Source organism: Chrysochloris asiatica, unplaced genomic scaffold (assembly GCF_000296735.1).
Source record: "Chrysochloris asiatica unplaced genomic scaffold, ChrAsi1.0 scaffold00111, whole genome shotgun sequence".
Lineage (NCBI taxonomy): Eukaryota > Metazoa > Chordata > Mammalia > Afrosoricida > Chrysochloridae > Chrysochloris > Chrysochloris asiatica.
This window is the reverse complement of record NW_006408629.1, coordinates 8777008-8792036: the sequence shown is the minus strand read 5'-3', so window position 1 is coordinate 8792036 and position 15029 is coordinate 8777008. Positions and strand designations below refer to the sequence as shown.

The 15029-nt window shown below is 37.3% G+C and overlaps 1 protein-coding gene across 1 annotated transcript in view; it reads left to right on the top strand.

Moving 5' to 3' along the window:
* PCSK1 (proprotein convertase subtilisin/kexin type 1) overlaps nucleotides 1-15029 on the top strand; it is an 81147-nt gene that overhangs the window by 42905 nt on the left and 23213 nt on the right. The window contains exons 10-11 of the mRNA XM_006867887.1: nucleotides 10566-10799; nucleotides 12510-12667. Coding sequence (XP_006867949.1) covers nucleotides 10566-10799; nucleotides 12510-12667 — 392 coding nt within the window. The remainder of the gene's footprint in view (nucleotides 1-10565; nucleotides 10800-12509; nucleotides 12668-15029) is intronic.

The following is a 15029-nucleotide window of genomic DNA, read 5'->3' as shown; positions in this document are numbered from 1 at the left end:
TAACAACAACAACAACAACATATATATATTAAAAAGAAATGTTCTCCAACACAATATTTAGTACAGTTGGAAAAATTCTCCACTCCACATCCATAACTTTGTTTTCACTTATATTTTCTGATGTTGCATGGTGATAGATCTTTAAATATCAAACACGTTCTATGGTTTCACGTTACAAGAAGTGTTTAAACTTGTAAATTATTATTGTCTTTCCTAATAAAGAGATTTGGAATTCTTGGTGTGACACTGTAGAATAAGCACTGAATTAACTATAAGGTTGATAGTTCAAACCCACCAGCTAGCTGCTCCTCAGAAACCCTATACAGAGTTGCTATAAGTCAGAATCAACTAGCTGGCATGTAACAACAGCAACAAGAACAATGACGAGATTATGCTACATATTAGAGAACATACATACTCTTTATTGAAAGGATAAAGCAATCCCCTTGGGCATGCTTAGTAGACTAAGTTCACAATAGCAGAAGAATAGAATATCTTGATCTACGCCATATCTGTAAAAGTTCTCAAACCTTTCTCTAGAAAGCTCCAACTTACCTCCAGGTACCCTAGGACTTCATATAAGCCCAGATCATCTCAGGACATCTCAATTATGAGATGCCATAATGGCTAAGCAAGACAGATCTAGCATAGCTCTTACCAAGAATTTACCTCTTGCTGGGGCTCACAAGATGCCTGTAAGGGAATAATCAAAGCCAGGTGCTTAATCAGAAGCAGAGAGAAACATGAAGCTCTTTGGACCAATAGAAAATCTATGTTCAGGATAAAAATTTACATACCATTGTAAGGTGATGGAGAAAGGGTCAAAGCTACAAACACAATCTAAGACTGGCACCAAACTAACTATAAAGAAAAATAGTGTAGAGAACTTATGACTTCAAGTTCTTGTTTTGCCAGTAGTTTTGCGTCCTTAGCTAAGTTAATTCACAGTTGGATACTTACTTTTACCATCTATTAGGTATACCTTTGCCTTTTTAAACCATCAATTAGGTTATACCTCTGCCTTTAAAAAATCTCTTCTCTTTATATGATTCTCAAATATGAAGTTAAAGATGTTAACACTTATAGGTCATCCAAGCAAAATTGTTCTGATTGGTAATGAGTGGAGTAGAAAGAAATTGGTTGCTATGGAGGCAAGCAGTACCAAATGTAGTGAACTGTTGTTGTTTGTTGTTAAGTACCATGGAGTTGGTTCCGACTCATAGCGACCCTGTACAGGGTTTCTGAGGCTGTAAATCTTTACGGGAACAGAAAGCCTCATCTTTCTCCTGCGGAACAGCTGGTAGTTTCGAACTGCTGTCCTTGAGTTTGGCAACCTGATTCATAACCACTATGCTACCAGAGCTCCTTACATAGTGAAATAGGCTTATAAAATTTATGATTTTATAAAATAGGCTCATAAAGTTTATGATTATTAAGATATAGAATGTTAGCCCCAGGGAGATGTTAAAAGAAAACCATTTCTGAAAGTGTAATCCATAAGTGTACACCTTAGCCTTTCTTCTCTACCCAACACCTATCAGATGGATTTAATGTACCGAGCCAGGCCATCTGCAGTTTCAGCTTGAATTGCATCTGAGAAATTGATGGCAACCTCTGGCCATGTTTCACTGATGATATGGAGCTTTTCCACCATCTCTTGCCACAGATGTAGTCAATTTGATTTCTTTGTGTTCCATCTTGTGAAGTCCATGTGTATAGTCATCTTTTATGTTGTTTAGAAAAGGCATGTGCAATGAACAAGTCATTAGACTTTCAAAATTCTATCATGCTATTTCCAGCATTAGTTCTATCACCAAGGTTTTATTTTCTAACTACTGATCCTTCTTTTTTGTTTGCAAACTTTGCACTCCAATCACCAGAAATTATCAATATTTCTTTGTTACATGTTTGATCAATTTCAGACTGAAGAAGTTGGTTGTTATTGTTAGGTACCATCAAGTTGGTTGTAACCCATAGTGACCCTATATGCAACAGAATGAAACACTTTCTGGGCCTGTGTCATCTCACAATTGTTATTATGCATGAGCCCATTTCTGCTACCACTGAATCAGTCCATCTCTTTGGAGGTTTCCTCTTTTTCACCCACACTCTATTTTATCAAGCATGATGTCCTTATCCAGGGACTAGTCCCTCCTAATAATATATACAAAGTATGAGAGACAAAGTCTCAACATCTTGTCTTCTGAGGAGCAACTTGGCTGTTCTTCTTCCGGTATAGATTTGTTTGTTCTTCTGGAAATCCATGGTACCTTTAATATTCTCCTCCAACACCGTAACTCAAATGCATCAATTCCTCTATGGTCTTGCTTATTCATTGTCCAACTTCCACATTCATATGAGGCTATTGAAAATGTCATGACTTAGATCAGGCAAGCTTTGCTGTTATTGTTATTTTTGAGTGAGTGTCATCTAGTTGGTTCTGACTCATAACAACTCAGTGTAGGGTTTACAAAGTGGATTTGAACTACAAACGTTGTAGTTCAAACCAAACTTGTGGTCCAGTGTTAACCATACACTGCCACATCACGACTCCTTTAGCTGTTACAATTCTTCAATTTAATCATCACTGGCTTTAGTGTTGGGTATGTAAACTTGAATAATAGTATTATTTACTGATCTTCCTTGTTGTTGTTGCTATTACATGTTGTAGAGTTGGTTCCAATTCATGGAGACCCTGTATAGGGTTTCCAACTGATGGCTAGTGAATTTGAACCACTAACCTTTTGGATCAAACTGACCTTGTGGTCCAGGGCTTATTCTACAGCACCATACCAGGACTTCAGGTCTTTCTTGTAGGCATATGGATATTATTCTGTCACAGACAGCATTATACTTCAATATAGATGTTGAAATATTCTTTTTGATAATGAATATGGTTCCATTGCTCTTCAATTTGTGATTCCTGGCATAGTAAACCATGTAATTGTCAAATTCAGAATGGCCAATGCCAGTCTACTTCAGCTCACTAATGTCTAAGATATCCATCTTTATGTGTTACATTTCATTTTTGACAACTTCTAACTTTCCTAGATTCATACTTATACATTTCATGGTCTGATTATTATTGAATGTTTACAACTGCTTCTCTTCATTTTGAATTGTCCTCATTTTGAGTACAGAGTTGTTTGAATAGAATAAGGAAACACCGGATGGTTTAAAATCAGGAAAGGTGTGCACCAGAGTTGTATTCTTTCATTATACTTATTCAATCTGTATGCTGAGAAAATAATTCAAGAAGCTGGTTAATATGAAGAAGAACATGGCATCAGAATTGGAGGAAGACTATTTAACAACCTGCAATATATAGATGACACAACCTTGCTTGCTGAAAGTGAAGAGAACTTAAAATATTTACTGATGAAGACCAAAGAAATGTAAAGAAAACAAAGATCCTCATGACTGAACCAATAAATAGCATCATGACAAATGGGGAAAACACTGAATTTGTCAAATTATTCATTTTGCTTGGATCCACCATCAACAGTCATGGAAGCAGCAGTCAAGAAATCAAAATTTACACTAGGCGAATTTGCTACACAAGACCTCTTTAAAGGGTTCAAGAGCAGAGATGTCAGTTTGAGGACTACGGTGTGCCTGACCCAAGCCTTGTTGTTTTCAGTAGCCTTGTATGCATGTGAAAGTTGGACAATGAATAAGGAATTGATGCATTTGAGTTAAAAAAACAAACCAGCACTTTTTTGTGGAAGAAGTACAGTCAGAATGTTTCTTAGAAGCCAGGATGGCAAGAACTTCATTTACCAGACTTCAGACATATTATCAGAAGAGACCCATCCCTGGAGAAGGACATCATACTTAGTATAGTGGAGGGTCAAGAAAAAGGGGAAGACCCCTCCCAATGAGATGAATTGGCACAGTGTCAGCAGCATATTCCTCAAGAATAACAACAATTATGAACTTGGCACAGGACTGGGCAGTGTTTCATTCTGTTGTGCATGAGATTCCTATAAGTTGGAACTGATTTGACAGCACTTAACAATAGCAGCAACAGACCTAGCCCACGCACGTCTAGTGACCACTGTTGTACTATACCTTAAGGAACACCTATGGAGGGTGAAGAAATGGCTAAATTTATCAAGGATAATAGCACTCGGTATTATTATGAGTATAATAGCATACCAAGTTCTTACTATGGGTCAGACACTATGCTGACTTCTTTATATGCAAAATTAATCTTAATCCTTACAACATCTTTTACTATACCTTAAGGTACACCTATGGAGGGTGAAGAAATGGCTAAATTTATCAAGGATAATAGCACTCGGTATTATTATGAGTATAATAGCATACCAAGTTCTTACTATGGGTCAGACATTATGCTGACTTCTTTATATGCAAAATTAATCTTAATCTTTACAACATCTTGATGAGGCAGAATTATTATTTGCATTGAATAAATGAAAATAATGAAGTTTAGAAAGTTGAGAATTATAACCATATTTCCAAAAATGAATCAAACCGAGGTCTGTTTGACATTAAATACCTTCACACAAAGGAAGATATTAAACAAACACTAAACATTTTTTCATTTGTATGAAAAGCTGGGTGTACAGTGGCTCCACACAATAAGCATTGGACTTCAAACCAAGATCAAACCTTCCAGTCGCTCCACATAAAAATGATGAGGCTTTTTGCTCTCACTAAGCATTAAAAGCCTTGGAAACCCTACACATAGTTAACTGTGAGTCAGAACCAACTCTAAGGCACTTAAAAACAACAATAATGACAATTAAAACCTGGAGAAAGGAGAATGGACTTTAAATGTAGCATGAAACCTTAAGGTAAATCTTATCAAAGAAATCTTTGACTTAGTGGGTTATGAAATGTTGGTGAAAGTCTCCATGTTAAGATTTCTCCCTCTGGGCTCACCTTAGTGTAGTTAGAAGGGGAACCAGGTGGCCATGAAGACTTTTTCACTCTAGAGCCAGTGAAACTGTTTTCTGTCAAGGGCCGCTGGATATTTATAACATCATTCGCAGACCATACAAAATTATCAACCTAAAAATTATCTTGCTTATATCTGGTCAAAACATTTGTCATCCCTAATAGCAGTGGTTCAAACTCACCCACCAGCTGCTCCTTGGAAACCCTATATATAGTTGTTATGAGTCAGAACCGACTCAATGGTGTTTAACAACAACAAACATGAAGACTGGAACTGTGGTTGCCTTCTCAGGGCCAAACCAAATTATTTCAAGGGCTTTGTACAGCCCACAGGCCAGACATTCCCTACCCCTGCTCCAGAATTCTGTCTACAGATTACTTTATCTATGTCTCTTCTTATTAGACGCAATGTTTAATTTCAGTGTTGAATTCCATAGCTCCTATTTTCTATAAACATGTCTTTGATTAGCAACCCAATACAGCTTATAAAAAAAAGTTTAATTATTGTGGATGCTGGTGAGCATTAATTAACAAAAGAAAACTATCAGAAATGAGATGCACTGTTTTAGCAGCTCCTTTTTATTTATGAAATGCAATCACACAAATGAAGAAAAACTCTGTTAGGAAAATAGGCTTAATTTTCTTAATTGTATGACAATAAAGTTCCCTTGAATATTTTGCCAAGAATAAATAAAAGAAGATTAAAAACAATGAAAGCTGTAACTTAATAGACAAGAAATGCTTACACTGTGACTGTGACCATCAGCATTATCAGATGTGTAGCTCCTCAGTACACATCCATCCTGTGCTGTATGGAACAGGATGAGCCTTTATTACTTCAACCACCATATGCAGAGCTGCTCACACTGAAGGTCCCATTGAAAACTTGGTGTGTTTTTCATTGACAGCCTTGAATAGAGGTTTTTATCTAAAACCCCTAAAAAAAAAAAACACACACACGCAAAAATAACTCAAAGGCAGACATTTCAGTAAAATGCTTTATTGGACAGAATTAGTTCCCTCAGTAAGAAAATAGCTGTTTTGGCTCAGCTAGTCATCCTGACTATGCAATGGCCCATGGAAACAAAATCTACTAAGAGGTATTTATAATATTAGGTTCCTTGTTTTTAGGAGAAGCCGATTCTAACTTATAGTGACCCCCAAGTTGCAGATGCGAACTGCCCCATAGGGTTTTCTAAACTGTAATCTTTATGGGAGCAGATCCTCAGTTTTTTTCTCCTATTAAGCCATCGGTGGCTTCAAACTTAATAGACAAGCCATCTGATGAAGTGGCTGAACACTTCATCCTTGTCCCAACAAGTTTTCTTATAATGCCTATGCATACATTTACATGCTGTTAATTAATTACTTCTGGCTTGTCAAGACCCTGTAGGACAGAGTAGAACTGTTCCATAAGGTTTCCAAGGACGTAATCTTTCTGGAAGCTCCCATGGAGCAGCTAGTGGGTTTGGTCATTCAGTTAGCAGTTGAGCACTTAACCACTGCACTACCTACCAAAGCCCCTTATCAGACATATTCTTTTTGTTATTAAGTGCCATCTAATCAATTCTGACTCATGGTGACCCCTGTATAGGGTTTCTAAGGAGTGACTGGTGGGTTTGAACTGCCAACATTATGGTCAGCAGTCCAGTGTTTATCTTTTATTTCCACACCAGGACTCCCTTAGCCATAGAAGCTATGAATAGTATGAAATTCTGCAGTTTGTCTTATTCAAAACTGTCAACTTATAGATGAGTTGGATCAAGTGCCAGTAGATTAAGTAACTTGCTTAACATCACACACTTGTTTGCTGAAAGAATATAGTTTTATTTTGCTTTTTATTGCTATATTAACTGTATAACAGACTTTTGGAACAATAACAGCAACAACAACAACAACAACAAAATCCTGTTTTGAATTATAGAGAGAATGTCCTTTAGAAATGAGGAAGATGAGACTTTATTTCACATACTTTGGATATGTTTCCAGGAGGGACTAGTTCCTGGAAAAGGACATTATGCTTGGTAAAAGAGAGTGTCAGAAAAAGAAGAAGACCTCAACTAGATGGACAACAATGGGCTCAAACAAAGCAACTATTGTGAAGATGATACAGGACTTGTCAGTGTTTTATTGTGTTGTACGTAGGATTGCCATGAATAGGAGCCAACTTGACAACACCTAATAACAACAACAATGCTCCCTACTTTTACCCCATGATTTGACATGACACGATTGTCTTAAATGATTGTATGCTTATAGTTTTCTAATAACTTCTATTCTTTTAGCTGTAACTAAGAACTGGAGAGATAGTGCTTAACATTTTTAACATATAAAAATGATGCTCCACCCTCAGATATTTTGATTGAGCAGGTTTAGGTTGGGACTCTGGAATTTTCATTAACTATTAGTGTGCTGTTGCTATGTGCTATCTTATCAATTCCAACTCATTGTGCCAGATGTATAATAGAGTGTTGTTATTGTTAAGTGCCGTCAAGTCGGCTCTGACCCATAACGATCCTGAACAGGGTTTCCGTGGCTGTAAATCTTTATGGGAGCAGAAAGCCTCATCTTTCTCCCGCGGAGCAGCTAGTAGTTTCAAACTGCTGACCTTGCGGTTTGAAGCCCAATTTGTAACCACTACGCTACCAGAGCACCTTTATAATAGAGTAGAATGGTCCAATAAGGTGATGTCAGATTATCAAACAAACAAAGTAAGCTTGGATTTACTTATGCTTACTTACTAGTCTATAGGGAACAATTTTATACTTTTCACCACATCAAAGATTCTGCTTATAGATATGACTGGCATCTGTCTCTCTCCCAACTTCACAGTCTCTTGGGCTAGTTACCATAAGGTCAGTAGTTTAAATACACCAGCCACTCTCTGGGAGACAGATGAGATTTTCTGCTCCTGGAAAGACTTGTAGTCTTGGAAATCCTATGAGCTCGAATTGGCTTGATGACAGTGGGACAGGGACAGAGTAAAACATGTGAAATTATTTACTACAGATTAGTAAGCAAGCAAAAGTAAGCTTGTGTTTACCTTGCTAATGGGTTTCCTGGTCTATACTCTTTACAGGAGTAAATCCCCAGGTCTTTTCTCCCTTAGAGCCACTTGTGGGTTCAAACAACTGACCTCTTGGTTAGCAGCTAAGCATTTCACCATCCACCCAACAGCATGCCTTGTAAGTGTACTAGTGATTATAAAGCAAGGGCACTAAGAGATTATGATATAATTTGTACCAGGGCATCACAGTACAGGTGTGCCAGTTGATTATGGAAGCAACTGATTATGATGCAAGTGGTCCAAGACCTGCTTAAAATCACTGAACTCAAGCCCTACTAAGATTTCCATTAGGTGCTGCCTGAAGTTCAGTCGTATGGTTAGGAATATCCATTGCCTTTTTCTTGTGAACATTATGGACTCTAGGAAAGAGACAGCAAATTAAGCCAGATTTCCCTGAAGATTGTTCCACAACCTTTGGGAGTAAACACTTGGGCATTTATTTTAAAATGCTTTATTGGCTTGATGGAAATAATGCAGGCCTCAAAGTAAAGGAAAAGCTTGAGATTTTACAAGAATCTGATGAGTAACTAATCTGCTGAATAACTAACCACAATCCATTTTAAATTGTCCTGAGGAGTACTTAACACTTAAGTTGTTAAGTGTCCTAGAGTAAATTCTGAATCATAGTGACTCTCTATACTGTTTCCAAGGAATAGCTGGTGGGTTTGAACTGGAAATCACATGGTCAGCAGTCCAGCGCTTATCCTACAGCACCATACCAGGACTCCCTTTAACACTTAGGCACAGACAATCAGTCAATCACCCAATATTTACTTGTTGTTGTTGTTAAGTACTGCGGAGTCGGTTCTGACTCATAGTGACAGGGTTTCCGAGGCTGTAAATCTGTATGGGAGCAGAAAGCCTCATCTTTCTCCCACGGAACAGCTGGTAGTTTTGGACTGCCGACCTTGAGGTTCGCAGCTCGATTCGTAACCACTACGCTACCAGAGCTAATATTTACTTAGCACGTACTTTATGCCCAGCATTGCTCTGGGTGCATGGTACACTTCAGAGACAAGATAGATAAATATCTCAATTCTTCTTGTGGTTAAATTTAAGAAGAAAGACAGGCAATCAATAATACATAAAACAGAGTATTTACCCAATATGTTAGAAGGTTAAAAGTGCTACGGAAAAGAACGTGCATTTGCAAGGTCAGTTTAAACCACAAGGTTGCTAGTTCAAGCTCACCAGCTGCTCCTCAGAAACCCTATACAGAGTTGCTATGAATCAGACCTACTCTATGGCACTTAACAACAGCAGCCAGCAACAACAGCAGGATTAGAGGAGTTGGAACCTTGTGAGAAGAATTGGAAATTTAAGTATGGTGATTTAAATTTAAATACCAAGGATAGCTTCATCTTCATTATAATAAACCTGACATTTCTTTCCATATCTTATTTATCTTTATGTTGCTGCTAAATTAATCTTACCAAGATTTCTTATTTTAGTATTTCCTTGCTTGTAAATCCTCAGTGATTCCCTATTGCCCAAATGAAGTATAAGCTCCTTTTACTGATACTCAAGGTCCCCACCAACATGGCCCGGTCACTCTTAATTGCCTCCTCTTCCCTACTTCAGCAAACTAGACTATTCACTGTAATCAGGACACACATCTGTTTTCTTGTTCTCCCATCTCATTTCTATACCTTTAGTCCTGGAGTGTGGGTGTGGCACTATAGGAAAAACATTGGACTGCTAACCACAGTATGTGGTTCAAACCCACCAGCCACTCCTTGGAAACTGCATACATGGCTGCATACTGGCTGGCACTCAACAATAACAACATGCCTTTGCTCCAGTCAGCCCATTTCTTCTCTGTTGTCACCCTTAACATTTACCCACCTGGCCAAGTTCAGTTTAGAAAATTCCTCTCTGCAAAGTCTTCCTTATTTTTCCCAGCTGACAGAATTCTTTTTCCTCCAAAGTCCCACATTATGCTATGAATACTGCATTCAACAGATGTATTATAGTTATAAAAAGACTGTTTTTTTATTGGATTGTAATCTTAGTAAAGACAAGTATCACCTCCTTGAATAGCCCCATAACATTCAGATTGGTGTTTTTCAAAAAGCAGTCCTAAATAGCTAAGTTTCTGTTAGTCAGAAAAAATAAGGCAAAAGTATTTAAGAGCAGGAAGCATGCCTGAGTCATTAAAATCCGACTGCTTCTCTGAAGGAAGTAAAAACCTCAACTGTGTGTTCATGGTGTGTTAATGGTCATAAGAAGACCAGAAAACAAAAAGGAAGTATTGTCATTTTATTTTTATCCCAGTTAAATTTAAGACATTAGAAATCATGGACAAACTTGGCATTTCTTTGTATCCTTTACAAAGAGCTTAACTTATGTGTTATGGGAAGAAGTTTTCAGAATTGTATTTTGAATACTGAATGTAAAGTGATATCAATAGTAATTCTGTTGTTGATCTCTAGTAATACACGTTAGAATTGTATCAGTACACTTGCAGAAGACACTTCATCATCCTGAATGGAGATGCTTGTGTTTAATTAACACTTAATTTAGGAAGGAAACTTAATTATGTCTCTGAAAGATACTTTGGGTATTTCCCCTCTAGCCCAAATCTCACTTGGCGAGATATGCAGCACTTGGTTGTCTGGACCTCTGAGTATGACCCACTGGCCAATAACCCTGGATGGAAAAAGAATGGCGCAGGCTTGATGGTGAATAGTCGGTTTGGATTCGGGTTGCTAAATGCCAAAGCACTGGTAGATTTAGCTGATCCCAAGACCTGGAGCAGTGTACCTGAGAAGAAAGAGTGTGTTGTAAAGGACAATGAATTTGAGCCTAGGTAAGTAAGAAGATTGTAAACAAATGTGTGCCCATGATATTACCGAATAACGATATTTGACACTCTGGTCATTTGTTTTAATACTTTATTTCCGAAATAGAGAGAGATGGCGTTTACCATTTGTAATCTGTCAGTCTCCATGGGAAATTATTGAGCGATCAGAGATCTGTAAATCATGCTAGCATATTTGTACATATTTGTACAGTGTATACCACTGCTTTATAGGAACAAAACCATAACCACGGACTTTGAGTCTAAGTTCATCTCACATGCTTCCAAGCCCTCTTATCCTGTTATTGTTGTTAAGTGCTGTGGAATTGGCTCTGACTCATAGCAACCCTGTATAGGGTTTTTGAGATGCGACTGGTGGGTCTGAACCACCAACCTTGTGGTTACCAGGCAAATACTTTATTTTAAGTATTATATATCTTATCTAGGGTTAGGGTTTGCAAGACTAAATCTTTATGAGAGTGGACAGCTTAATCTTTCTTCCACAGAGCAGCTGACGACTTTGAATAACTGACCATTCTGTTAGTAGCCCAATGCCAAACTCCCACTATAGGGCCACCATAGCTCATCTATATATATTGTTGTTTTGTTGTTTTTAAGTGCTGTTGGGTCAGTTTCAACTTGTAGCATCCCTGTATATGGTTTCTGAGATTTCAAATTTTTGTGGAAGCAGAAAGCCTCATCTTTCTCCCATGGAACAGCTGATAGTTTCGAACTGCTGACCTTGCAGTTCGCAGCTCGATTCATAACCATTACGCTACCAGTATATACATATTTACTATATACAATCCTATGCAGGGTTGCTATGAGTCAATATATATATATATATATTTGTTGTTGTTGTTAAGTACTGTCAAGTCGATTCCGGCCCATAGCAACCCTGTATAGGGTTTACAAGGAACAGCTGGTGAGCTTGAACCTCCCACCTTGCAGTTCAAACAGCTTTGCAGTCTGATGCATTAACCTGCAGTGCCACACCAGGACTCCATATGTATTTACTAAGAAAAAAACATTACCAATTAAACTGTGACCAACTTCCATTTTAAGATTTATCCCAAATTCAAAGATTATAAAATATTTTAAAATGCATCTTAAAATTGATAAAGTGCCATAGTTTCTACCCAGCATTACTCAAAACTTGCTTCCCAAATAGGCTTACTCCATGCCATAATGTTATGTGATTTCTTATATTTATCTTCCATGAAGGATCCTTTATTATACTACTTTTATATAGTATAGGTTTAGCCACCTACCATATATAAAAATAGAAACAGAGTCTGGTAAAACTTTTTTGTTGTTTCCATCAAGACACCCTGATTATCCTGAAGAGCCACTTAACACGAAATAACTTATGGTAAAACGTTTGAGGGGCATGCATTAGGAAGGCCTTTTAGAAGAAATAATTTCTTAAGAAGGTCTTTTAATATGGCAATATTGAGACATTTTTTGATGCGTCTATAATAAAGCTGCCTGCATTCTATTTCATTGCAAATAGCATTGTGCTTAGGTATCTGTACGCCTCACATTTTATTGTCTGTTAAAATATATTCAAAGCTAATCCTGAATTGGTTTCTACTCATAGCAGGGAAAGACAACAAGCCTACCTAAGTATCTAGTCAAAACTGATGTGTACACTTATTCATAAAATGCAAGGAAGAAGCGAAATACTTTATTAAATGATGATTTTTTTAATGCATTTAGAGCCCTGAAAGCTAATGGAGAAGTTATCATTGAAATTCCAACAAGAGCTTGTGAAGGACAAGAAAATGCTATCAAGTCCCTGGAACATGTGCAATTTGAAGCAACAATCGAATATTCTCGAAGAGGAGATCTTCATGTCACACTAACTTCTGCTGCTGGTAAAAACTTCTTCTAAACTATTCATATAATTTTAAATGTCATTAAAATAATTTTGAATTAATAATGGTTGTGCTTATTCATTCATAGTACTAAGTCTCCTAATGGAAATTTTAAGAACTTAAATACATGATTGTTGTTTTCTTAAAAAAAAATTGTTCATTTTTCTTGATGTCATATCTCTTTCTGCCCTGCAGGTTCGCACTAGGCCTTTTAAATAAGCAGTGAATAACCTCAAATAACCACAGGTGATAAACTTTTCTAGAGTCAGCTTGATGCATTTTCAAACTGAGTTCACTTTCCAAGGTCATTAACTCACTGTTCATTATTCTTAGGTAACACATTAGGGAACGGTACACTGACAATTCATTTTGATGTTGTTAAATACCATTGAGTCGGTTCTGACTCAGCAATTATGCACAACAGAATGAAACACTGCTCTATTCTGTGCCTTCCTTATAACTGTTATGCTTGAGCCCATTGCTGATGCTACTGTACCACTCCATCTAATTGGAGGTCTTCCTGTTTTTTATTATTTACTTTACCAAGCATGATGTCCTCCAGAGATTGATCTTTTCTAACATGACAGAAGTATGTCAGACAAAGTCTCATCATCTTGGTTTCTAATGATCATTCTGGTTATACTGCTTCTAACACAGATTTGTTTGTTTTTTTGGCAGTCCATGGTATTTTTAACATTCTTCTCCAACACCATAACTCAAATGCATCAATTCTGCTGTCTTCTTAAATCATAGTCCAACTTTCACATGTACATGTTGTTGTTGTTAGGTGCCATCAAGTTGATACTGACTCATAGTGACCTTTTACACAACAGAACGAAACACTGCCCGGTCCTGGACCAACCTCACAATCGTTGCTACACCAGAGCCCATTGATGCTGCCACTATGCTTATCCATCTTGTTGGGGGGGGTCTTCCTCTTTTTTTCCAACTCTCGACCTTACCAAACATGATATCCTTCTCTGGTGACTGTTCCCTTCTGACAATATGTTTGATGTATGAGAGACAAAGTCTGGCCATCCTGGCTTCCAAGGGACACTCTGGCTGTACTTCTTCCAACACAGATCTATTTGTTCTTTTGGCAGTCCATGGTACTTTCAATATTCTCCTTCAACACCATAATTCAAATACATCAATTCTTCTAAGGTCTTCCTTATTCACTGTGCAACTTTCGCATGCATATGAGGCTACTGAAAATACTAGGTCAGGCAAACCTTAGTCCTGAAACTGACATCTTTGCTCTTTGTTATTGCAAAATTCTATCATGCAATCTCCAGCATCATTTCTACCTCCAAGGCTATAGTTTCTGATAACTGATTCTTCCTCTTTTTTGCCAACCTTAGCATTCCAATCACCCAGTAATTATCAATACATCTTTATTGCATGCTTGATCATTATCAGACTGAAGAAGTTGATATAATTCTTCAATTACATCATCAATGGCCTTAGTGGTTGATGCATAAATTTGAATAATAGTTGTTTTAACTGGTCTTCCTTGTAGGTGTTTGGGTATTATTCTATTACAGACAGCATTATACTTTAAGATCAATCTTGAAATGTTCTGTTTGATGGTGGATGCATCACCATTCCTCTTAAAATTGTCATTCCTAGCATAGTAAACCATATCATTATCAGATTCCAATTGGTCAAAACCAGTCCATTTCATCTCACTAATGCCTAGGATATTGATCTTTATGCATTCCATTTCATTTTTGACAAGATACAATTTTTCTAGAGTCATGCTTGGAACGTTGATCTTTCATTACTCGTAGGTAACACATTAGGGAATTGCACGTCAACACTAAAGGAGCCCTGATAGCATAGTGGATTATGAGCTGGGCTGTTAACAACAAGATCAGTAATTCGAATCTAACTGTTTCTCCATGGGGAAAAGATGAGGCTATCTGTCCCTGTAAAGATTTGCAGGCTTGGAGTCCCTATACATGGTCATTATGTGTCAGAACCAATTCGGTGTCACACAACTACCACCACCACTCTGATACTTATAATTATTGAAACTGACAAACATAACTAACACATCCAAATAATCAATTGAAAAATTGGAATTCTGATCCATGGAGGAAGGTTGAGTTGACTGACAAATTTTCCATAACTTAATGATTAAGACCAAGAACTAGCTAGAGCAGTTTTGTCCCTTTCCTGAAAGGTTACTAATTCAGATGGCATGATGGATGTGACCATCAAAGTAGTCACAATACTCTTTCATGTTTTAATAAATAACAATTAATTTTCTACTGAGGAGATATGAGGAAACATAAGTATACTTTATATGTCTAGATTTATAGATGATATATAGTCAGTCCCTGGAATTATGAATGAGATC